Genomic DNA, 24378 nt, shown 5'->3' on the forward strand with positions numbered 1-24378 from the left:
ATCAGCTTTTGGTATCAGGGTGATGTTGGCTTCATAGAAGGTGGAAGGGAGTATTCCTGTTTCTTCAATCTTATGGAAAAGCTTAAGAAGTATGGGTACTGTTTCCAGAAAGTTTTGTATAATTCATTTGTGAAGCCCTCTGGTCCAGGACTTTTGTTGTTGGGGAGGTTCTTAATAACAGTTTCAATTTCTTTGTTTGTGACTGGTGCATTTAGATTTTGTAGTTCTTCTTGTTTCAGTTTTGGAAGGGCATATGTTTCTAGGAATTGTTCCATTTCTTCCATATTCACTAGCTTGGTGGCGTACAGTTCTTTATAGAAATTTCGCAGGATTCTCTGGATTTCTATGGTGTCAGTTGTGATATCTCCTCCATCGTTTACAATTCTATTAATTTGAGTCTTCTCTCTTTTTTTTTTTTTTTTTTGGTGAGTCTGGCTAGGGCTTTGTCAATTTTGTTTAATCTTTCAAAGAACCAAAATTTGGCTTCATTGATCTTTTGTATGGTTCTTTTATTTTCGATGTTGTTTATTTCTGCTCTAACTTCAATGATTTCTGTCCTTCTGGATGCTTTAGGGTTCCTTTGTTCCTCCTCCTCTAAGTCCTTGAGGTGAGCATTAAGGTCGTTCATTTGGGCTTCTTCTTGGTGTTTAATATGTGATTGTATGGCTATAAGTTTCCCTCTCAGTACTGCTTTAGCTATGTCCCAAATATACTGATAGGTTGTGTCTTCATTTTCATTAGTATCCAGGAACATTTGAATTTCCTGCTTGAGTGAATCCCTGACCCAGTGGGTCTTAAGGAGTATGTTGTTTAGTTTCCAAATTCTGTGACTTTTAATAATTGTCTGTTTGTTGTTAAATGCTAGTTTTACTCCACTGTGGTCTGAGAAGATACTCGGGATGATTTCAATGTTCTTGAATTTATTGATGTTGTCTTTGTGGCCTAACATATGGTCTATCCTTGAGTATGTGTTATGTGGATTTGAAAAGAAGGTGTATTCCAGTTTTTTGGGGTAAAGGACTCTGAAAATGTCCAAGAAGCCTAGTCTGTCAATCTCTTCATTCACTTCTCTTGTATCTTTATTGGTTCTCTGCTTTGTTGATCTGTCTAAGTGTGAGAGTGGGGTATTGAAGTCTCCCACTATTATTGTATTACTATTGATGTATTTTTGAAATTCTTTCAGTAAGTGCTTGACGTATTTAGATGGTCCCTCATTGGATGCATAGATGTTAATGATTGTTAAGTCTTCTTGGCTGATTGACTCTCTAATCATTATGTAATTTCCTTGCCTATTTTTTATTACTTTATTTAAAATCTATTGTGTCTGAGATGAGAATGGCTGTTCCTGCCCTTTTTTGTGGTCCGTTAGCCTGTATTATAGTTTTCCATTCTTTCACTTTAAGTCTGTGTTTATCTTGTTGTGACAGATGGGATTCTTGCAAGCAGTATATGGTTCGATTATGTTTTCTGATCCATCCCCCAACTCTGTGCCTTCTGATGGGTGAGTTTAAGCCATTGACATTTATTGATATTATGGATTTAATGTATTGTAGTGCCATTGTTCAAAAAAAAATTTTTTTTGTTTGCTCTGATATATTGCCAGTATTATAGTGATGTTCTTGTTTATAAGAGGTCTTTTAGAACCTCTTTGAGGGCCGGTTTGGTGATGGTTGCCTCCTTTAACTGTTGTTTGTCTAAGAAGGTTTTGATCCCTCCATCTAGTTTAATGAAAGTCTAGAAGGATATATTATCCTTGGTTGAAACCCTTTTTCATTCAGGGCTTGATAGATATCTTGCCACTCCCTCTGGCTTTTAGAGTTTGAGTGGAGAAGTCTGTAGATAATCTTATGGATTTTCCCTTGTATGTGACTTTTTGTTTCACTCTTGCAGCCTTTAGGATGCTTTCTTTATCTTTACTACTTCTCATTGTGACTATGATGTGTCTTGGTGTCTTCAGGTCTGGGTTGATTCTGTTTGGTACTCTCTGGGCCTCTTGAATCTTGATGTCCTTTCTGTTATTCAGGTCTGGGAAATTTTCTTCTATTATTTCCTCTAGAATGTTTGCTTCCCCTTCCTCTCTTTCTTCCTCTGGCAGGCCAATTATACGAATGCTACTTCTTTTGAGATCATCCCATATGTCTCTGTTGTTGTTTTCAGTGTCTCTCAATCTCTTTTTAAGCTCTTTCACCTCTTTCTTCATTTTCTCTAACTCAGCCTCTGTCTGACTAATTCTGTTTTCTGCTTCTGTTAGTCTGCTTTCCCTTGCCTCAGCTTCTTTCTTCATTACAGCTATTTCAGCTTTCAGTTCTCTAATTGCCTCAAGATAATCAGTATTTTCCTTGGGGGTCTCAACTGTTGTTTCCCTAATACTGCCATTCCTTTCCTCCAATGTTGTTTTCATTTCTGTGATTAATAAGTTTATTATTGCTTGCATACTTTTCTTATCTATGTTTACTTCTGGCTGATTTGTAGTTTCTTCTGGGCTCTTGTCTTCATTCATTGGAGTAGCAGTTTTATTTGTTTTTGATCTACCCATTTTTTTATTTATGTGTTTCTTTTTTTATGTTCTTTTGTTCCTCAGTTGTTGTGTCTTGAGTACAAGTAACACTGTACTAAATACCTTTATGACAATTGCACTCACCAACCTCAGGAATTACAGTAGCAACTGAAGCAAGTATTGAAGTAGTTTAATCACTACCAGTTAGCCAAACAATTTCTCCAGTCCATGAAAAAATAGTAACCAAATCCCAGTGAAGAAGAAAGAGAAAAGAAAGGATAGCAAGAATAGACAGTTATGCAAATCTACTATCCACTGTATATTCTAGGGGTAACAAGAGGGGAAAGGGAACTAGAGCAGAGATACACACATAGAGAGTCCACTCTGAGTCCGATTTCTTCCCCAAAATAATTCACAAATTCAGAAAGGCAAAGAAGAAGGAAGAAGTATATGACAAGATAAAAAAAAGAAAAAAAAAAGAAAAAAAAGAGAAAAGAGACAAGTGAGAGAAAAGGGAAAAGAGAAGAAAAAGAGCTGTAATTAAAGAGCAGTGAAAAGAAAAACCCTCTGGACTAGACAAGGATGGCTGAAATAGACAGTTATGCAAATCTACTATCCACTGTATATTCTAGGGGTAGCTAAAGGAGGAAGGGAAGTTGAGCAGAGACACTCTCAGTAAGAGTCCACACTGAATCAGAATTCTTCCCCAAAATAATTCCCAAATGTGTATCAGTGAATTCAAAAAAGCACACTGTTTGGTGGTGTGGGGGCTGGGGCCTGTGGCTTTGGAAGCTGTAGGATTAAGGAAGAAAGGATGACAAGAATGAGAAAAAGAAGTAAAAAAAAAAAGAGATAATGAAAAAAGAAAAAGAATAGTCATAAAAGAGCAGTGAAAGGAAAGATTATTTATTTATTTATTTTTAATTATTTAATTAGCTATGTGGGGTGAGGTGGGGGGGGGGTTGGCTACTTAGAAAGACAAAAAAGGCCAGAGTTTTCAGAAGGGTATAGACTTAGAATGAATGATACTCCCTGGTGGGACAGAAATTTGGTAAAGAAGGAAGCTCAGCAGGGGAGCCTGCTAGGAGCTGGTCCCCAGGGCCTGGTTATAGGGGGTGGTGAGGGGGAGGAGGTGTGCTTTATAATTAAACAGAAAAAAAATTTTCCGCCTTTTTTTCTACTCTATTTCTTAACCCAAATTAAGTTATAGTCACCTCCTTGGTGTCACCGCTAGGACCCCTTATTGACTGGCCTACTAAAGGCAGAAAATCCTACCGTTTCCAGAAGATGTGGTCAGAGCTCAAGCCACTAGCAGCTTCTCAGTCCGCCATCTTCCGGGAACCTCCATCATTATTTTTCTTGTGGAAATCCAGTTGCTAAGAACTTTCTTAGTCAACCTTTATGATTCATTGTGTTCAGTAGTGAATTTTTCAAGGATACTCCAGGGACTCTGATCTACAGACTTGTTAGGAGGGGTGTGTGTGGTGGGGGGTGGACTTATTTTTAGGAACTGGCTTATATAATAATGGGTCCAGGCAAGCCTAAATTCTATAGGATGAATCTCAGTATGTTGGAAATTCAGGCTTTATGTGTTTCAGTTTTGACGCTGAATTGCTTCTTAATAAATCTTTCCTCTTTAGACTTTGAATTTATTGGATGAAGTTAACCCACATTATAGAGGCAATGTGCTTTGCTTAAAGTCAACTGACAGTAAATGTTCATCACATTTACAAGTATATCCACAGTAATATTCAGAATAGTATTTGATCAAACAGCTTAGTACAATAGACTGTCTTTGTTGACATAACATTAACCACCACACAGTGTTTTTCCTACTTGTAGGTGACAAAACAGAGGCTGGAGAAGTCAAACACTCTTTCTAAGGGGACAGTAAGTAGCATAGTCAAAACTTGAATTGAAAAAAAAAAAAAAGCTCTTAGTCTTCACACTCATACTGGGCCCTCCTGTTTATTCTGAGTATAGTCCAAATGTAGGATTGACCACTTGAGGTCTCAATGCTGCAAAGGGCTCCAGAAAAAAATACCATCCCATTGACCACAAATATACACATACACATCTTAAATGACTGGAATTTCTCTAAAATTTCTCATTCCATTGCCGCTGAACTTTAAACCCCTGCAACATCCTGCTTTTCTGAAACATACAGTAAGACATAAAATATCTTGAATTTTCTGGATGTTTTGAATGACTGGGACCCTTGGCTCTGTCTGGAACTCTGGAGAATTCTGCTTGGGTCAGGATAGCTTCTTTATCTTGGTGATCTTGTGAAAGTAGCTTTACAGTCTGTCTATTCTCAGCTCTTGATGTGCTGTGTTACCCTTCTGTTCTCAGACTCAGCCCTTACTCTGTACCAAACTCCTTTGTATCAGAGACTTTAGTGTGAAAATCTAGACACCTTGGGTTTAGAGTAATGTCTAGGATAACTCAGGAAAAATAGCCAATCTCTGCTGTGCTGTGTGTGCTTATATGTTTATGCACTTTTGTATCATGTCCATATATACATGGGGATATTTGCACACTCAAATTTGTGTACATTTGAGATTACATCATACATTTGTGAGACATTCCTACCTCAAGAGCACACTCTTTCTCAAGCCAGAGTTTGGATACAAGTCGGAACTTGGTTCATGTACGTTCAAGTTCCAAGACCATCAGGGCAAGGGAAAGTATTGTGTAAGTTTCCTGTGATTGTTGTAACAGATTACCACAGCCAGGGAGGTAACTCTGGTAATTCAGTCCTGAGACAAGGACTGAATCCTGGGGACTGAGGATGGGAGCTCCAAGAAACATTCTGCTCCTCATCTCCCATAGTATTGATAACTGCACTAGTACACTCTCTGCCTCTGTGGTCATGGTCTCGCCTCCTCTTCCTCTTTCTCCTCCTCTTCCTCCTCTTCCTCTTTTGTGGGTCTTTCCTCTATATGCCTATCTCCTGTGGATACAAGAGACTGCATTTAGGGCTCACCTGGATAATCCTGAATACCCGTCTCCTCTCCAGATTCTTCATCACATCTTTAACCACTAAGGTAGTAATCATACTTTATGCTATAGTAAAGTTGCATTCCATGTTTTGGGGATGAGGATATATATATATATATATATTATTGCAGGAGGCATTCAGCTCACCTAGCCCTAAGATACTGCTATACAATGCCCTCTGGGTCCCAGATAAGATCTCCCCCTTAAGTTCTGGGTCTGATGGCCCTCTGGCTCTCCAGGAAGCCTTCAGCCTTTCACCATCCATCGGCCCTAGCTACAGCTATCTCTTTGGTGATGCCACCTACCTCTTTCATATCTCAGGACTTAAGGTAAAAAACAAAACAAATACTCCCCTCAAAATTATGTCTATTGCAAACAAAAGCTGAGAGAAAAAAAAGACAAAAATGGTTACAAGTAGGTCATATAAATTTAAGAACTAAAAACCAGCTGGCTTTATGGCAGCATAATTAGAGGGAACAATGGTTTCTGCAGATCTTATGGGCAAATTCATAGTCTGAAAACTTACATGTTGGATCTTCAGGGGAATTTAGACTACCGTTGTGAAGGGCCCACATTGCTTGGGTGCTCCACAGGACAAGAAGTTCTCTTACAGGGCTTCCTGGGAGCAATAGAATATGGCCCCCACCTTTTTTTTTTTTTTTTTTGTCTGTGTTCCACCTTCAGGCCAATGTATTTTTTTTTTTACAGTGTAGCCAATGTGCTGTGTATGATCCATTTTATGAGGACCCAAGATTGATCTTGGGTAAGCCATGGGAGTAGCTCTCAATCCCATTGTGGATTCTAGGTTAGTGGGTGGCCTCATGGTCCTACCCACAGTCCAGTTGTATGTTTGTTATGAACACGTGTTAGGGATTTGACTGGTAAGAGGGTAAGCCACTTGTTTCTGAATCTTCTCAGCTTCTACAAATGTAGCACTGCCTATGAAGCCCATATCTGTTAGAATGTTATTCAAGGATGCTAATCACAGATTTTATGGGCAAAAGTTGTTTTCTTTTTCTTTTTTAAGGCAGAACCAGGGTCTTCTACATACATGAATTCAATGCTCCAGGTCAGTTTTGTCATTCAGATAGGGAGACAGAAAGGTGAGAGATGTTGAAACATTGAAACTTCCTCCATTACAATAGCATTTTCTGTGTGGTCCCAGAACTTGAACCTGGCTCACACACATGGTAATGTAGGCATCCAATTCAGTGAACTAGCCCTCCAAAATGATGCACTCTTGGTCAAACATGCTAACGGACTCTGGCTATGTTTATTCAAGGCTTCTTCAAGTGAATGAAGCAGGTCATGGTGTAGCCCTCCTATTTCTGTTCATGACTGCTGCTTCTATTGAGCTGAGACACGACCTGCACAGTTCAGCCATGGCTTCCTATGCACAATCTCCCTGCACTCACAGTCTAGTTAGTTACTGAGCCATTACAATTCAACACAAAGGACCTGGAGTGTATTGCATGTATGTTGTGGGGTTTCTGGGTGGGTGGGGTGCACATGTCTTCCCTGCTTCCAACAGAGGTTCATACAGTCTGTTGCAAGAAACTGCACACTTTGTTCATTAGACCAACTAGATTCTCAACTTTATCTTCCATTTTGATGGTACCGTGTCACCTGCTTCTTCTTCTTCTAAGAGCACTGCTAGAACACCTGCTTGATGCTGAATCTGAGTTTGCAGCTGAGAGTATTTCCACGAATGGGTCATGGACTAATGAATAGAAAGACAGCATTGTTTCGATCATGATATAAGAATCAGCACTCCCTTGGAAAGGTAATATAGCACTTCCCCCTGACTCACAGGGACATGACAAAAGCAATATCCAACTGAACGTTCTGTTTACTGGCCAAGCTGGACTTATTGATGTTTTAAGTTCTTCCTCAATGTGGAGGGGTCTAGTTACATCTAAAGCACCCCAGTTATTGTATTTCACCTTGACCCCTACGATACCCTGAGGCATCTTCTATGATTAGATAGTGCTGCTGGAGTACTTTTCAAAGTGCTGGCCATCTTTTACCCTGTATGAGCCAATGCCTATGACCACCAGTGCTCTGCACCCTCAGAGGCCAGAACAGCCCAGCTCACACTATGCTCAGACTGTACTCAATCCATCAAACTCAGCTGATCTTGACTTCTGATGTAACTTGAACATCTACTCTCAAAGTACTTGCCTCATATCTGTAAGTGGCCCTTTTGTTGTCTCTTTCTCCTCACTGCTAGAGAAAGATCTTCTTTATCTAGCACCCAGTCTTCTTCTGGAGCACCAGGGAGTGAATGCCTCTTTTGCTATAAATTTTACCAGTTTTCTCTTTCAGTGGTACTTTGGCTAGAGTAACCCCTTCCCAAGCATATCTTGTCTGGTGTGGTACCAATCTGTGTCTGGACTCAATGTCACTGCTGAGTAGGACCTATACACCAGACACTACTCTTGCTTATGCTAATTGTCTTTCTTTTTCATTTTAAAAATATTTATATATTTATTTATTCCTTTTTGTTGCCCTTGTTTATTATTGTAGTTATTATTGTCATCATTGCTGGATAGGACAGAGAGAAATGGAGAGAGTAGGGGAAGACAGAGGGGGAGAGAAAGATAAGACACCTGTAGACCTGCTTTACTGCTTGTGAAGCAACTCCCCTGCAGGTGGGGAGCCAGAGGCTTGAACTGGGATCCTTACACCGGTCCTTGTGCTTTGCACCACCTGCGCTTAACCCGCTGCACTACCACCCAGCTCCACCCCACTTTTTTTTTTGTTGTTTGTTTGTTTGTTTTTTTTACCAGACCATTACTCAGCTATGGCTTATGTTGGTTCAGGGGACTGAACCTGGGACCTCAGAGCCTCATGAGAATCTATTTGCATAATTATTATATTATCTATCCCTCCCCTGGTGATTTTTTATGGGCTTTAGTTGCTCTTTTTGTCTTGCTTTCTTTTCTTTTTCTTTTCTAGGTCCATCAGACATGACAGTCCATGTCTGAACCCCAATACTTAACAGGTGTTAGGATCTTTTCTATCAGATTTCTGCTTGCAAACAAGTGAAGCAAGTGGGACATGTGTTTGGCTTGTTTCAGGTCCGGGTGTCCAGCGCACAAATGATCAGGTATATATTGTAGGGGGCAGACGGGGAAGAGGGATGTGACTCTCACTTTTAACCCAGGAGGGAGACAGATATTAGGGGAACATAAAAGAAAATTAAAAGGAGAAAGGAAGATTTTAAAGAAGTACAATGGAGGCAGGGCAAAGCAGAAGACCATAGGGCAGCATTGTCCTGTGCATTACTCTGACAGAGAAGCAAAGACAGATAAACCTCTCCTAAGTGTCTGGGAAGCATCTGAATGTCATTTTGGGGAAATGAATGAGGATATGGAGACTGAAAGAGCTTATGTCTATTAGAGTAACCAGAAGCTTAGAAGCGATCAAATGAGGATATGAGCCCAGACCAGGCTAACCAGGCTTCTTCCTACAGCCAGTTGACCTCACCATAAAACATATCATCCAAATAGGGGTCTTAATATTACATATACAAGGACAACAAGACAAATAGGCACTGTGACAAGCAAATAGATCACTGAGTCAAGGGGAAGAGGTTCAAATACTTCCCAGTGCAACACTGTCCCAGCAAAGGAAAGGTAGCCTAGGCATTGGCATGGGTGACTCCAGAGGCACTGAAGGTTGGAGTCTGGACTTACTTCCAGAATGGGAGCTTGATAGTGGGGTACGCATGCTGTTAAGGTCCTGAGAAGTCCACAGAGTTCATACACCAACTATCCAGCTCTGCAGACCCTGGCATGTGCTCAAACAACCAAAGGGAAGTCATATCGTAAATGTCTAGGGTTCAAAAGATATTTGTCCTTTCTAGGATGAGGGAGACTTAATCATAACAGATACTCACAGGCTAGGGCTGTGGAGAGGCAGGCTTGGGGACACTGTCCCAATGTCTACAACCAGTCACTAAATAAGTAAAAAATGGGGTCTCTATGCATTGTGAAAGAGGTCACCTGAAAAAGAAGTATTCTGGGAAGCTAAGGTCAGTGGTACAAGGTTACTGCTGGGGATGGATGCCCTAAGCTGAAATGGAAAGAGATTTCTTTCTTTTTCTAAAAATAAATAAATTAAGTTTACCTATTTATTGGATAGAGACAGAGGAAAATTCAGAGGGAACGGGGAAGATGGAGAGAGAGAGAGATGCCTGTAGTACCATTTCACCACTTGTGAAGTTTTCCCCCTGTAGGTGGGGAACTGGGTTTGGATCCAGGTCCTTGCACATTGTAATGTATGTGCTTAAACCTCTTTCCCTTCAGCTCTGGTTTAAAGGTCATGTGGGGCACTGAACCTGGGACTTCAAAGCCTCAGGCATGAGAGTCTCTTTGCATAACCATTATGCTATCTCACCCAACCAGAAAAGAGCTTTAACTTTTATTGATGCTGATTCAGAGTGAGCCACCTGTGTTCCATAGAGCCTGCATAGTCTCTGGTCTTCTCACTAAAGGCCAACTGGGCCCTTTCACAAGAAACTGCTTCTGACTTTCCCAGGAATCTCTAGCCCCCAAGGAACTGCCATATTTTGATTCACATATGGGAGAAGCCTCTGGGCCTCTGTGCATTGGGGAAGATGGTAGGGCTGGTTCTCATGCTCAGACCTCAGACCCTGTGGCCATCTTTCCCCAGCAAAGCTCAAACTACCAGTCACACCAGAATCAAGTCAATACTAAGGTTGGAAGTAGCCTCCAGAGTATCCTTAGAGAGCCATGCCTACCCCACAGATGCATTCAGGGTCAGGGATATCATTTGTTGGGCTAAGTATAGAATGAAAATGCAGGGCACTTGTGAAAAAAAATATTACAGATATCAAGATGGTAACTATAGCACATGAAGCTAGGTGGGCCCTGTGGGACTGGTAAGTCCACACCCTATGACTAAATCCCTAGGACTATGAGTCCCCTGTGGGCAAGAGGCCAACATAACCCTGCCAGCCTCTCCTCATGTTACTTTGTACACTCATAGGTGGGCCTCCCCTACCACCCAAATGCCCTATATCAGCACATTTACCATGCTGAGCCTCACTCTCTCCTCCCCTTGAAGGCTAATGCAAAGACCACCTGAGGTACTATCCCTGATATGGGCTCATAGGCAGATGTTCCGAAAGAAGGCATAGAAGACCTCTATGAAGATTCTACAGAAGAGCTGATCACAAAAAGAACTCATCAGAATAGTTGCATCTTGAACCAATGCCTGAGTACTCTATCCACCTTACCCCAACCCCAAAATGAATGTCTAGGGATGGGAGGGTAGGGTTTAAGATTGGGAGAGGTTGTCAGGCCCACTTCTCACATTCAGGAAAGGCCACACATTAAACAGTTAATTTTATTTCCAAATAAAATTTTGATGCAGGCACAGAGACACACCACCAGGACTGAAAGATGTCCACAATCCATCTTTAGGAACATCGTCGTACCAGGAATTAGTATTTTTATACAACTCCAGTAATTAAACAATGATGCTCTGTTGTATTCTTTTGTGTTAAAGCTGTTCATTGATTACATGTAAACATTTAACACAAATCACATTGTTTTTGAATATACTGGGTGCTTAAGCCAGTGGGTATGACCCAGGTCTCTTTGGGCCCCCTATAGCCTCAATTCTGGCTAACCATCAGATGGGCCATACAGTGGTATTCATCACTTCCTCAATCTATCCTTTTCCCATGTGTAGTGTCAAGAATCAGAGGAAAGGATGAAACACAGGAAAGTTCCTTTTAGGGGCTGATCCCATAGTCTAAGCTCAAACTCACAACAAAGATTGGGATGCACATCACTCAAGAAAATGCAGGTAGACCCAGCTGTCTCTGAGAGGACCTGAGTTTTCAGAGGCTGGGGAGTCCTAACCCAGGAAAGCTGGATATCACCACTTGAGAGTACTTGTCACCAGGGCTAAAAATAGGGACACTGCAAATACCCAGTGTGTGCACTTATTCTAACAAATTGAAATCCAAATCCAGTTTTCCCTGGTGTCCCTGTGGGAGGGAGGTCTAGGGATATTATGCTGGTGAAGTGGTTATGCTGAGAGTGACTGATAAACTCAGGCAGCAGCTTGTTCTATGTCTCAGGGCAAAAAAAAAAAAAAAGAAAAAAGAAAAAAGAAAAAAGAAAAAAGAAAGTGCTTCCATGCCAAACTACCATAGTGTTTGAATCCAATGGTAACAAGTAGCTTTGTGGGAGTGGTTGTCTGCATAAGCACTGTGTCTTGAAGTAGCTCTGGTCACAATGCACTCTGGATTCAAGGACTATTGTCTGGGGCCAGACAGTGGCACACTCGGCTATGCACACATAGTGCCATGCACAAGGACCCAGGTTTGAGTCCCTTCTCTCCACCTACAGCAGAGACACTTCATGAGCAGTGAAGCAAGTCTGCAAGTGTCTATTTTTCTTATCTCCACTCTGTCTTATTGAATAAAATGGGGGGGGGGACTACTGTGCAGTACTCTCTCTACCCTGCAGAGAGTTTGGATGGGTAGCTTTTCTGTATTTTGGGAAGGGGGGAGTCATTTTAAAAAGCATTTAGCTACTGAATCAGCACAGGCCCTGAGAAGTTTTGGATTCTGTGATAGTACAAGCAGCCCAGTCATGCTCATGGGTACTAGCCATTTTTTGGTTCAGCTTGCTCTGTAATTTCTGCCTCTCAATGACACCTGCTAAACTTATTGGAACTTGGGAAGAGCCTAAGCTTTGGTGTCATCAAACTCATAGAGATTGTAGGTTGGAATCATGTCAATGACCAGTATTACTTGACCTGCCTAAATCCTGGGCTCTGCATGTATAAATTGTGGGCCATAATACCCATCTCACTAGGGTGTGGGAGTACATACAATGATGGGTGTAGAGCACTTAGCCTGTCATCTTTCCCTGCATGCATTGGGGTTATTGGATTAAACCCCTTAATGTCTCTCTGAATTTCTACAAGTCTTCCCTTCTATGGCTCATTCTCCTAAATTTTCTTCTGACATTAGATTATTTTTTTCTTGTCCCATTTCCTTCTCCCCTTCCATTCTAGCAATGCTTCCAGATATTCCTCTTCTCCTCAAACCCCCACCTCCCTTGACTGTCCTTTCAGTTAAACATCATGGTGTATGCTTGGGGTGGGTGGTGGGAGGGCATGCAGGCCTTTACCTTGAAGACAAAGAAGCTCTTATTCCTTCTCTTATTCCAGGCTGGCATACTGACGGATGTCATCCCTGTTGTGCCAGGGGGGACACAAGGCTTCTCATTAAGATGCCCCCACTTGACCTCCCCCACCCATGGACCGGCACTACCTGCACCCACACTCTGCCACGCTCATCCCTTCATAGTGGTACTTGAGGGTGGGGACTCCATTGTCATCTTTATAGAGGATGGAGATAGGGCTCAGTTTGGTGGGCACACAGCAGGCCTTGCCCACCTTCGTGGGGAATTTGAGGTGTACCAAGGTCTGCACAATGGCATGTTTCGTAGGAGTCACATCATCTGCCAGGGGAAAGAAGCAGCCACCTTTACACTCAAAGGCATCATATTCCTTGGGTGCAATGATCCAGCTGTCCCAGCCAATGTCCTCAAAGTTCACCCGAAGAGAGGTCTTCTGACAGTGGTTGCTGGCCCCAGCACTCCTTTTCCTTCTGACCAAGGCCGAGCCTTCAGCCATGTAGCCTTCCATGTCCTCATCATTCTTATTTTCTCCTCCTGCCACTGCTGGGCCATTCTCAGACAACCTCTTGAGTACAGTCTCCTGCTCATGGCCAATCATTTCCCTGAGCTCCAGCCTGGTCTCCTTGGTCCCATTGCTGCGGTCATTGGAAAAGACAACAAAGAAGGGCAAGTTTTTGGATCCTGGGGGAACACTTATATCCAGCTTATCACAGCCCTTCCTGTGATTCCCCACAGCCACCTTCAGTTTATTTTTACTCTTGGTGGAGTCTGCCCTGATCCACCGCTTCACAGCACTGGAGACTTCAAAGGTCTCCCAGCCCTCATCCTGAATGTCTTGGGATACCAGGAAAGTCTTGGTTCCCTCAGAAGCACTCCAGGCATCTGCTCCATCCAAGACATCATAAATGGCCACTTTTCCTTTCAGCTGATGAGAGAAATCCGCATGGCTTTGACAGGAGACATAGAGCCGGAGTTCTGCCCTGGTGATCTGTTCATGCCTGGGAATGGAGATGTTGAACAGCAGGATGTGTTTCTGCAAGGGGAAATCTTCTGTGGTAGACAAAGAGATGGCATCTGAAAGGCAAACACACAGTGATAGATGGCACAGTAACAGTGTGAGAGTTGCATGGGTAGTGTCCTGAGATTGATCACAGGTAATGCTCTGGCTCCTTTCTCTTCAATAAATAATAAATATGGATGTCAGAGACAAATCACTAGGGATAGCATAATGGTTATACAAAGAGGCTCTCATGACCAAGGTTCCAAAGTCCCAGGTTCAATCCCTCACAAAAACATAAGCCAGAGCTCTGCAGTACTCTGGTAAAATAAATAAATAAATATCAATCAATAAATTAATCAATCAATTACCAGGTGAGTTATGGGTTATGTGTCTTGACTTTTTACATTACCTGAATTCAAACTCTGGCATCACATGGGATGTGCCATGGTGCTGGAAGAATCTCTAGTGCTAGGGTATCTCTCCCCCTCTCTCTCTCTAAGTGAAAAGTCGGCCCAGGAGCAGTGAAATAGTGCATGCATGACATTTTGGCTATGCAAAAAAATAATTTTTTTCTTTTGCTTTTGATATAACTTTCTGTGGGAAGGGTCTTTTTTAAAACGTTTTAAAAAATGTTATTTACTTATTTTCCCTTTTGTTGCCCTTGCTGTTTTTATTGTTGTTATCATTAGATAGGACAGAGAGAAATGGGGAGAGGAGGGGAGGACAGAGAGAGGGAGAGAAAGATAGAAACCTGCAGACTTGTTTCACCGCTTGTGAAGCGACTCCCCTGCAGGTGGAGAGCTGGGGGCTCAAACTGAAATCATTACGCCAGTCCTTGCGCTTCGCGCCACGTGTGCTTAACTTGCTGTGCTATCACCCAACTCCTGGGAAAGGTCTGGTTTTATAACACTAAAAGTAGATTTCATGATTTAAATGAGAGAATAAGAAATGATATTGTCTATTTCTGTCAAGTCTCTATTTGGTTGCACTTCAACATTTTGTGTAAAACAGCATTTTTAAAGGTATATTTCAGAGGACCTAGTGGGGGTTGTATTGTTATATGGGAAACTGGGGAATGTTATGCATGTACAAACTATTGTACTTACTGTTGAATGTAAAACATTAATTCCCCAATAAAAAAAAATCAGAGAAAAAAAAAAGAATTGGCCAAAGAAAAGCAGATATGGAAGATGAAGATGCCTTGCATTGTAGTTGGGAGGGTCTTTTTTTTTTTTTGCCCCCAGGGTTATTGCTGGGGCTTAACACACGCACTATGAATTGACTACTTCCAATGGCTATTTTTTCTTCTTTTCTTTCTATTTTAATTGGATAGAACAGATAGAAATTGAAAGAGAAGGGGGAGATAAAGAAGGAGAGAGAAAGATAGACACCTGATGACCTACTTCACTTCACTTCCCCTGCAGGTGAGAGGTGGGGAGCTTGAATCAGGGTCCTTGTGCATAGTATGAAATCTATCATCACAAGCCCACAAAGGCTCACTTCTTTAATACCTGATATCGCGCTAGCAACTTCACTTAGTTTACTTTGTGCTTCACACTGGCCCTAATTAGATCTACTTATTACTCCCCATTTATAGACATGACAACTGGGATGAGAGAATTTTACTGTCAGCATGCATATACCCTCTAAGAATACTCACTTAAATATAATAATATAATACATAATATAAAATAATACAAAACATTAAAAACACAACAAATAACCCAAATAGCAAAGATCACTGTCAGCCTCAAAGCAAGGATCCCGATTATGCGACTTCAAAGGAGAGAACCTGAGACTGAAGGCATGAAGACAATCAGTGCTAAAACAGCTCAGTGTCGAAACAATCAATATCATTCAGAATGGTCACTTCTCAACAAACTGAACATGGAGTTTTTAATGTTTGAGGAACAAATACATAATAACCTCAACTATGTGTCTTTGCAGGCAAAAATAAAAGCTCATCTTTTAGCCATACAGTGATTTCCACCTCCAGTTCTCCTTCCTGTCACACAGCCATCAGCATGTGTCTTTATATCTAGGCTTGGTGACAAAGAGAAGAGACTTTGCATTTTGTGACCAATATGTGCCAATGTGAGGGTAAATCGTGTGCTCTTAAATCTCAACAACTCACAAAAGTTGGTATGCTTATCTGTCTGGCAGAACAATGAGCCAATATTTACTGTCCCTTTCTAGGCTTGTGACCTGCAGAAGTCCTGATTCCTTGGCTGCCTCAGTTTCCTCTGTCTATAGAATGACACTCCTGCCTGCCTTCCAGGGTTGATGTGAACATTTGACGAGATTACCCACTACTGCCCTTGACTGTAGCAGATGTGCAGTTATTATTTCTGTATCCTTCTTGTGACCTCCTTCTGGCTAGTGCACATGACCCCTCTCTCAAAATATTTGGCATTTTACACAGCTCTCTCTGGTCCCCTCACCCAGCATGGAAGCACCATTTCAGCTCCTGTAGAATGTGTTGTACAGCTGAGGAGTGGGGTCTATGAGCACTGCCTTAGTGACCTAATGTGCTCTCAGTGTGGCATGCTTTGAAAATGATGGTGGGACCACAGTTAGACATGGAGAAAATGTCACAAGATAGTTCTCTCTGGACTATCTTGTGAAGGCAAATATAATTGGCCTCCATAGGAGTGCTGGCCCTAGGCGGAGCTGGGACCAGCTCTGAGCATTTGTTTCTGGAATATAGACAATGCTGAGGCTTGGGGGAGGGGTGTCACCCAGATGACTCTAAATGCTGGACTGTGAGACTATGGGCTTTAGTGATTAAGTCCAGTCAAAGAAGCCCAACCTTCCCCTGTAGCAGAGGTTACAGGCATTAACACATTCCCTCCCTCACAGAGGCTAGAGAACTGCTTTTTATTTATTTCAATTAGGCCATTGTTTTACAAGCCAGGCAAGTTCTCACAAAATCTAGATTTTTTTTTTTCCTCCTCTTTTGAGCAATCAGAAAATCCAGCACTGCTGGGCAAACGTGGCGAATGCAATGTCCTTTTGACTGGGTATATGCTTTGTAGGGCTTACAGCACTGATGTAGAGCTGTCATGAGTTTTCAGATCTCAAGCCCAGGAGGGAAGAGGTCCTCCCTGCCCACCTATCTGATCTGTGTCTTAGTGCAGCAGGAAAAGCTAATCAGTGCAGACAAGTGGGCCTGCATCTAGATCCAGCCATTTAACTAACAGACCACCTGGAAAGTTTCCTTAGCATCTGCAAGCTCTCGCCTTCCTGTGGATGCCTCTCTTTCCCACGCTGTGTAAATTAAGGGACTTAAGTCCTAGGTCCATGCTTGTTATCTTTTACTCCTCCTGCACTAGGGAAACTCTTATCTTTCATAATTAATTGAGTCCCCCAACTTTTCTCTCTTCAATACTTTCTTTCCAACTTCTCAAATGTGTCCATTGGATGGAGGCTTTAAATACACTGCCTGCTTTGTGAGTAGGGAGGGAACAGAATAGGAATGGGTGAGGGACAAGAAAGAAAGGGAAGAAAAGAAAGTAGCACTCTTATAGCATGTGATGTGTTCAACATGACACTGGACCAGAGAAAAAGACTCTTCTAAAGCAGAGCTATGTGGCAGAACTCTCTGTGATGACAGACATGCTGTATAATGTGTGCTATCATGTGGGCTAGTCACTAGCCACACAAAACTATTGAGCATATGAAATCAGATTACCCCAGCTGGACTCCATCACAAGGAAACAAAACTAGAGAAAGTCAAGTACTAAATGAAGAATTCTATTCGATTTAGATCTCAATTTACTGAAGCCTAAAGAGTCTCACATGCCCAGTGGCTACCTTATTGGATAGGTCCACTCCCCATCCCAACCAGCCCCGTGGAACCAACTCTACCTTCTACGCTGAAGCTGCGCACGATGTTGGACATGGGGGTGGAAGACTTGTCGGTGGTGTATCTGTTGTACAAGTCGATCATGTACTGCGGCGGCTCTGCTTGGGTTTTGTCCTGTGAAGGGACTCCACTCAGGTTCAGGCTGCGCAGAAAATCCACCTTCATGTTCTCCAGGAACATCCTCAGGTCGAAAGCCCCCGCTCCTGGCTCACTTCTGAGTTCCCCAAGCCAATGGCGGGCATCTTCCCCTGAGGAGAGCCTCACCCGGCTTTCCAGTGGCTTCCCTTGCCCTGAGCAGGCCAGTAGTGAGAGCAAGGGCAGGGCTACCCACAGCACCCCACTGCACATCTTGGGATGGCACGCTTGCCCAGGACAGCAGACTGTGGGCGGCTGAGGTGTGTTAGCTGGTGCAGGGAGGAGCCGGGAAGGAGCAGGCCCACATTGTCTTGCCTAAGTCTCTGGGAAAAAAAAAAAAAAAAAAAAAAAAACCTCCTTGCCTAGTTCACAGGCTCTCATCTGCCTCCCCACAGTGGCCTCCACTTGTGCTTATCTGGCCCTTGATGCTGAGCTCCGACCTCTTATCAGAGGGAGCTCTCCGTTAATGAAGGCTCTATAAACATCTGACAAACACTCAGGACTTGTGGGAAGGACATGGCCTGCTGCAAAGAACCCGATTTTCACCGTGGGGTTATCGCCCCCTAATTAGGATCCTTCCTCATTTCCTTGCCAGTCCTATTCAGAAAAATTTCAAGACTAAGTGCTCATATGTCATCTTGAGGACCCAGGAAACAAGCAAAACCCAAAAGTCTTCCAAATATAGAATCAGCACACAATTACCAGAAGGCCATGGGCATTTAATGTCAGGATGAATGGTGGGATGGGGACTGCATCAAGGAATGAGAGTCTGCACATGAGATTCCAGTGTTCTAGATCCAGTCTTTGATCTGTTAAAGGAGGTCCTACATTTTAATAAGCAATTGTGAATCTGACACATGTGATATAGTGAGACGATGAGGACTTTGGTGTCAGACAAGATACAGGTTCAAATACCAGTGTCGTCATTTACTTCCCACAAGTGTAGTCACACTTGTAAGGCATTTTACACCTTTGAACTAATTTAGAAGCCAGCTGTCTTTGAGAAAATGGTATGCTCAAATGTCATGACTGATACTGAAAGACTTGGTCAATGAAGTGACTGCATTCTGACCACATCTCTGCCCCTAGGTTGAACTGAACTGGAGGCTGGAGCTCTCCTTCCCTGGATCCACATGTACACTGAGTGTGGGCCTGTCTGGGACCCCAGAAAAAATGTTTTTCAAGTCTTTGGTGGAGAAGTCTTTGCTGATGCCAGCTGAATGGGATAGTCAGATAATCTAGAGAGACTGAGGAGGAAGGAACTGAGTCTGTACATACCCAGGAAATGTCCCCCTGACTCAAGGAACCTGTCAAACCACTGACCAGAAAGACCGACCTCCGAGGCCCTAGCATCTGTTCATTTAAATACATTACAATCACATTTAGGCCGTGTCAATTTCTGTCTGTTTTTGATCTATGCAAAGAATGAGTATAGGTTGAAAAAAAATTGTGTATGTGGTGTGTGTGTGTGTGTGTTTCTTTGGGAAGAATTTGAATAGCAATGTTCTGTACTGATCACTCTCCTGGGGACAGTAGGCAGTGAGCTGAACACATTCTAGAAGACATAGGTGGCAGGACCACACAGGCTGAAGTCAGAGGTCCCTATATTCACCAGGTTTTTTTTTTTTATTTTTTCTTACCATCCCACTGGACAGAATTTGCTGTCCCCATTATCTAAGGACACTGACAGGGGAGGATGCATGACAAGTGTGCAGCTTCAGAAGCACTGCTTGGAGACCAGCAGGAAGCATCCTGGGCACTGAGCCAGCACAGTGCAAGAACTGCCTGGGGCAGGGATGAGATGAAGAATGGGTGCAAAGTCCAGAAGGAACAGAGCAGCCACCACAGAGCAGGGAGTGGACTGGGAGGAGCTGGAGAACAGAGAAGACAACCTCCCACTGTGCTTTAGTCCCTGGGGACAGCCCAGAAGCCTGCCACTTTCTAGAGGCAAAGAACAACGAAAGGACACTTGGGGGTGAAGGCTGATTGTGCACAGGGAAGCATAAGGAGCTGCAATCTGGTGTTTTCTTTAAATCATGACAGATGCTTTTGTATTTTAGCAAAAGTATGCAGTCCAGAGAATTTAGGATATTCAGAACATAAAGAAGTAGACAAAATAATGTACAGTTTCATTGTCCAATGATAGCCACATTTAAGATACATATTCCCCTATTTAAAGCCCAGTGTCCAGGAACAGTTGAAATTTAGAAAATTGCAGATTTTGGAAGTATGCCACAGTGTATGTACTGCCATTTCCCCTGTGGGGTTGGGGACAGCACCCTAAAAATCAATGGCAGTAGGGTGCCTATAGTGAGACAAATAGACCCAATTAGCCACTTAGGTCATGTTTTGCCACCAAAAAAAAAAAAAAAAGAGTTAAAAGGAAACTTCAAGGTTTTCAGATACTTGGGGATTTGAGGACCTCAGATAAAGGGCTGGGGACTTGTTTACACAAGGAGTGACCACATTGTGGAGCATCACGGAGACAAGGCCCGGAGAACACAGGCCTGTGAACAAGGCCCAGAGGCACAGGTCACAATGACTGTAAGGTGGATCATATAGTCCATCTGTGGGATCCTGAAGATCCCATAACTGTGGGATGCAACACACCTGTGCATTTTGGAATTATCTAACCCACAAACTCACAATCAAAATGTCCACATTGCCTTTATTGTTCTAAGTAATTATATGAGGCCCCTAGTCTATGGATCAGGAAATCTATTGGGATTTCCTGATTGAGAAATCTACTTCTTTCCTTCGTGTGGCATCCCTTTGATGTATTGTCCAAGTGTCCTTTAGGTTTATCTAGTCTAAAGGAGATGGGGGTGGGATGGGATGGTATCAGTCCAGCATTTTAGTTTTTTTTAAATGGCACTGGGGCTTTTGTGCCTGCATGATTCCACTGCTCCCAGTGGATTTATATTTTCTTTAACTTTTAGATAGAAAAGACAAGAGGGAGAAAGGTTTTTACCATTCATAGAGCTTCCTGTTGGAAGAGGTGCCATTCACATTTCTCCCACATGATAGATACCAAGACCTTGGACCCTAAACCTCATGCACAGTATGTATTCTGCTGGGTAAGTTATCTCCCCTCACCCCAGTGCAGCTTTTTTTTTAAAACTTGGTATGGAAGAGGGAGAAAGGGATCCTTAGAAGGTTGCTTTTCAAAGACATCAGACTTTGTTGTTTTTGTTGCTGGACACATGTCCCATATATCTAACATCTGTTTGTGTACAGTTGTTGGAATGCTCTGGCTGATCTAGTTTTCTGCACAGCTCTCTGCAATTGTCTTCCATTAGGTACCCTGGCTAAAGCCATTTTCCAAAAGGCACACTCCTGTAGAAGGTGGCTGGGTCAAGAGAAAAGGTCAGTTGTGATCACAAATGTGTGACTTCACTACCTTTAATCTCTTTCTGTACAGATAGGGCCAGGTCCATCTGAATAGTCTGTCTTAACTATGAGTCTTTAAGGAACAAGCTTTGAGACTTGTTCTGTTTTCCTCATGAGATGTAGGCCCTCTCATGCAGAAGGCAATACTGTATGACTATAGGAGGTAACTAGAGTAGTAGAGTTCATAGAGGTAGGTTGTTGTCAGGGGCTGGGAGAGAAGGGGAGTTAATATTTCATAGGAAGAGTTTCCATTTTATGTCATGAAAGAGTTCAGGAGATAGACAGTGGTGAGGGTTATATCACACTGCTACATCATACTTTGTATAGAATGCCACTAAACTGTACACTTCAAAACCATATGTGGTACACTGTTTATTTTATTATAGTTAAAATTAATCTTTTTTAAAAGTGCATTATTTAGAGTTCCTTTTAGTGTAGGTTGCAGAGAAGCTGAATCCAGATAGGCTTAAGGAAAATGAACTATGAAAGATGAAAAATTCAGCAAAGATTTAGCTTCAGTCAAGTCTGCTCCAGAGTACTGATGAGGTAGTAATGTCTTTGACTGCCTCAGAGCTTACTTACCTTTGTGCTCTATGTCTTGGCAAGATGGCTGCCAGTCTGACTCCTAGTCACATCTACTTTGGGAAGGGCTAAAGAAAAACTTTATTTTTTGAAGGAAATTTTTTTGCTCTAATAGCTTCTCCTTCATCCTGACTGGGCCATATGGCAGTGCTACAGCCAATCATTGTGACTAGGGGAATACAGTGTCTTGATTGACTTAGGTGGAGGGCCATTATTGCAATAACTGTGAAGATAGGAGTCATATTGGGGTGATTCTCCCCAAAAGGTATATATATATATATATATATATATATATATATATATGCCTTTTGGTATATCTCTTTCTGGTGAGATATATATATATCTCACCAGAAAGAGATGCCACTAAATAAATGAGTATGTATCTACCCATGCTATAAACTTTCATGATAAAGTTCATTTTTAATTGCTGAACACTATCAACTTTATGGGCCTGAGGAATCTTCAGATGCCTGAATGATTCTCAGGAACACTGAGCATGTATAGCATAGAACCTGGACATAGTAAGTGGTCATTATTATAATTTATGCTCATTATTGGTCCTGCTGTCAGTGTAATGTCTAATCTTCTCTCACCATTGGCTTGTCTTCCACCCTGGGGGCAGCTCTGCCCTTTTCTTCTGCTGAGTCTCTGCTTCAACTATGCCCTCAAACCCTTCCCCAGTGTCTTACCCCTGGAGTAGTCTTGCTTGCCCTTCAGTGCTCAATACAGCCTCCCCCCACCTCCACCACCACAGACACATACAGCCATGCAGCCTATGTTCTGAGAAAGTGTTCCCTCATGAATCTGACAAATATTACCGAAGACCCCAAGGCTGCTCTCTAGGTTGACTTGAGTTGGCTTTGCCTTCTTGCAATCTGACATGCCCAGTGAACTAGTGTGGCATTCACAGCAGAGCTGAGGCCCCTCTAGGTCAGCCTGTCAATGCTCATTTCTCCAAATGCTCTTACCCCATGATGCTCTATGGTATGAGCAGGCTAGGCCCTTCCTGATGGCTGCTGACACAGCCTTATCCCACAGGCTACTTACTTGATGCTCACACAGTTTGGCATAATGTGCTGTGTTGATCTGAATCAGAGGTTGTGTCGCATCATCTCACTCATGACACATCAGTTATAGAAACTGAAACATCACATGGGATTGTTCTGGGAGTAGGACATGTAATGAACACTAGAGGCAGAGCTGACTCACCCATGGATCTCAATGATCACTGAGTTTTATCCCTGTAGTAGTGGCACTGACTTCAACATTAATTTATGGGTGTGGGGCTGGCAACATTTTCTGTTCAGGGAGGCATCACTATAAGGACAACTATTCTTCAGTGAGCTACTCATGCCCACACATTGTTCAGAGAAATAAAAATCAGATTCATCTTGAAGCTGTATAGAGAAAGCTTGAGTTAAGACAGATCAGAGGATATGTCATTTCCCAGCCCTGGCTCTAGTGTTTCTAAAATTCTGCTTTCATTTGACACTTGATAAGCACTTGTCCCTCCCTGATCTAAGAAGAACAAGGAGCTTAAATGCTTCATTCAGCACATTTATTGGAGAAATGTTTTTCAAAATGTGGTTCCTGGGTCAGCATAGCAACAGTATTTGAGCACTGGCTAGAAATACAGTCTTGGCAGAGTCAGAAATTCTTGTGTCAAGACGTAGTAAGGTGTGCTAAGTCTTCCAGGTGATTTTCATATACGGTTATGTTTGCCCATTGATCTGTTATAATGAAAACATCATAAGAGCCTTGCAAGAGATCAGGTACATACTGAGTTCTTGAGTATATGACATGTAGTAGCTGCTAAATAATTGAATAAGTAGCTTCTCTTCTGTTCACAAGCAGTTGTTGGGGGAGACTGGAGGAATTTATGAATGTATTAGACTTGAGTGAAAAGAGTAAGTGGAACAAAATTTAATTAAGATAATAGAGGAGATAAAGGGAAAAGAAATCTTCCAAAGCACCCATTTATACCAATGAAAGACTTTAAGTTATCAGCTTTTGGTAAAAAGGGGAAGCCTTGAACTTTATTCTCAATATTTTGCTGCAAACTCACAGTCAGAGATAGCAAGCAATTCAGTTCTCCTGATTTTTCTATTGAAACTTCCTGCAGGACCAAGCAGAGGTGCACCCAATTGATGGTACATATTATCATGCTTAAGGACCTAGGTTCAAGCCTTCAGTCTACACCAGCAGGAAGGAAACTTCACAAGGAGTGAAGCAGTGTTTCAGGTGTCTCTCTTATTCTCTGTCTTCTTTCTCTTCTTAATTTCTCTCTATACTATCCAAAAAAAAAAAAAAAGGAAGAAAAAGAAAAAGATCATCGGGAGTGGCGGATTATTCATGGAGGTACTGAGCCCCAGTGAGAACCCTGATGGAAAAAAAGGAGAAATAAAGAAAGGAAGGGAGAAAGCAAGCAAGCAAGCAGGAAAGAAGAAAAAGAAAAGAGAGAGAAAGGAAGAAAGAAAGATAGAAAGAAAAGCACCATTTAGCCCTCATGGACATGTTTCCATCAAATAATTTTTGAATAAACTGGTACCTGCTATGTCTGCACCAATTTGAGTTGTTCTCCTTCTCCCAGCAACTGAATGAGTTAAGCATTCAGTCCTAATACAAGGCACTTTGTGTACAGAACCACCATCTACCTCATCGAATGGCAGGGCCAAAGACAGTGGTTCAAGCACATGTCTCAAGACTATTTGGAGGAACACAG

At 42.3% G+C, this 24378-nt stretch overlaps 1 protein-coding gene and 1 long non-coding RNA gene across 2 annotated transcripts in view; one reads left to right on the plus strand and one right to left on the minus strand.

Annotated features, from left to right (window-relative positions):
• The window catches only part of LOC132538606 (uncharacterized), a 484521-nt gene that overhangs the window by 232245 nt on the left and 227898 nt on the right, over positions 1-24378 (plus strand). The window lies entirely within an intron of this gene.
• Positions 10857-18229, minus strand: GDF2 (growth differentiation factor 2). The gene is made up of 2 exons (XM_007534904.3): positions 17552-18229; positions 10857-13758 (listed from the first exon to the last, which is right to left on the minus strand). Exons 1-2 carry the CDS (start codon positions 17895-17897, stop codon positions 12812-12814), a joined length of 1293 nt encoding a protein of 430 aa, XP_007534966.1. The 5' UTR covers positions 17898-18229; the 3' UTR covers positions 10857-12811.

The sequence above is a fragment of the Erinaceus europaeus genome, chromosome 1 (genome assembly GCF_950295315.1).
Source record: "Erinaceus europaeus chromosome 1, mEriEur2.1, whole genome shotgun sequence".
In the NCBI taxonomy this organism is placed as follows: domain Eukaryota; kingdom Metazoa; phylum Chordata; class Mammalia; order Eulipotyphla; family Erinaceidae; genus Erinaceus; species Erinaceus europaeus.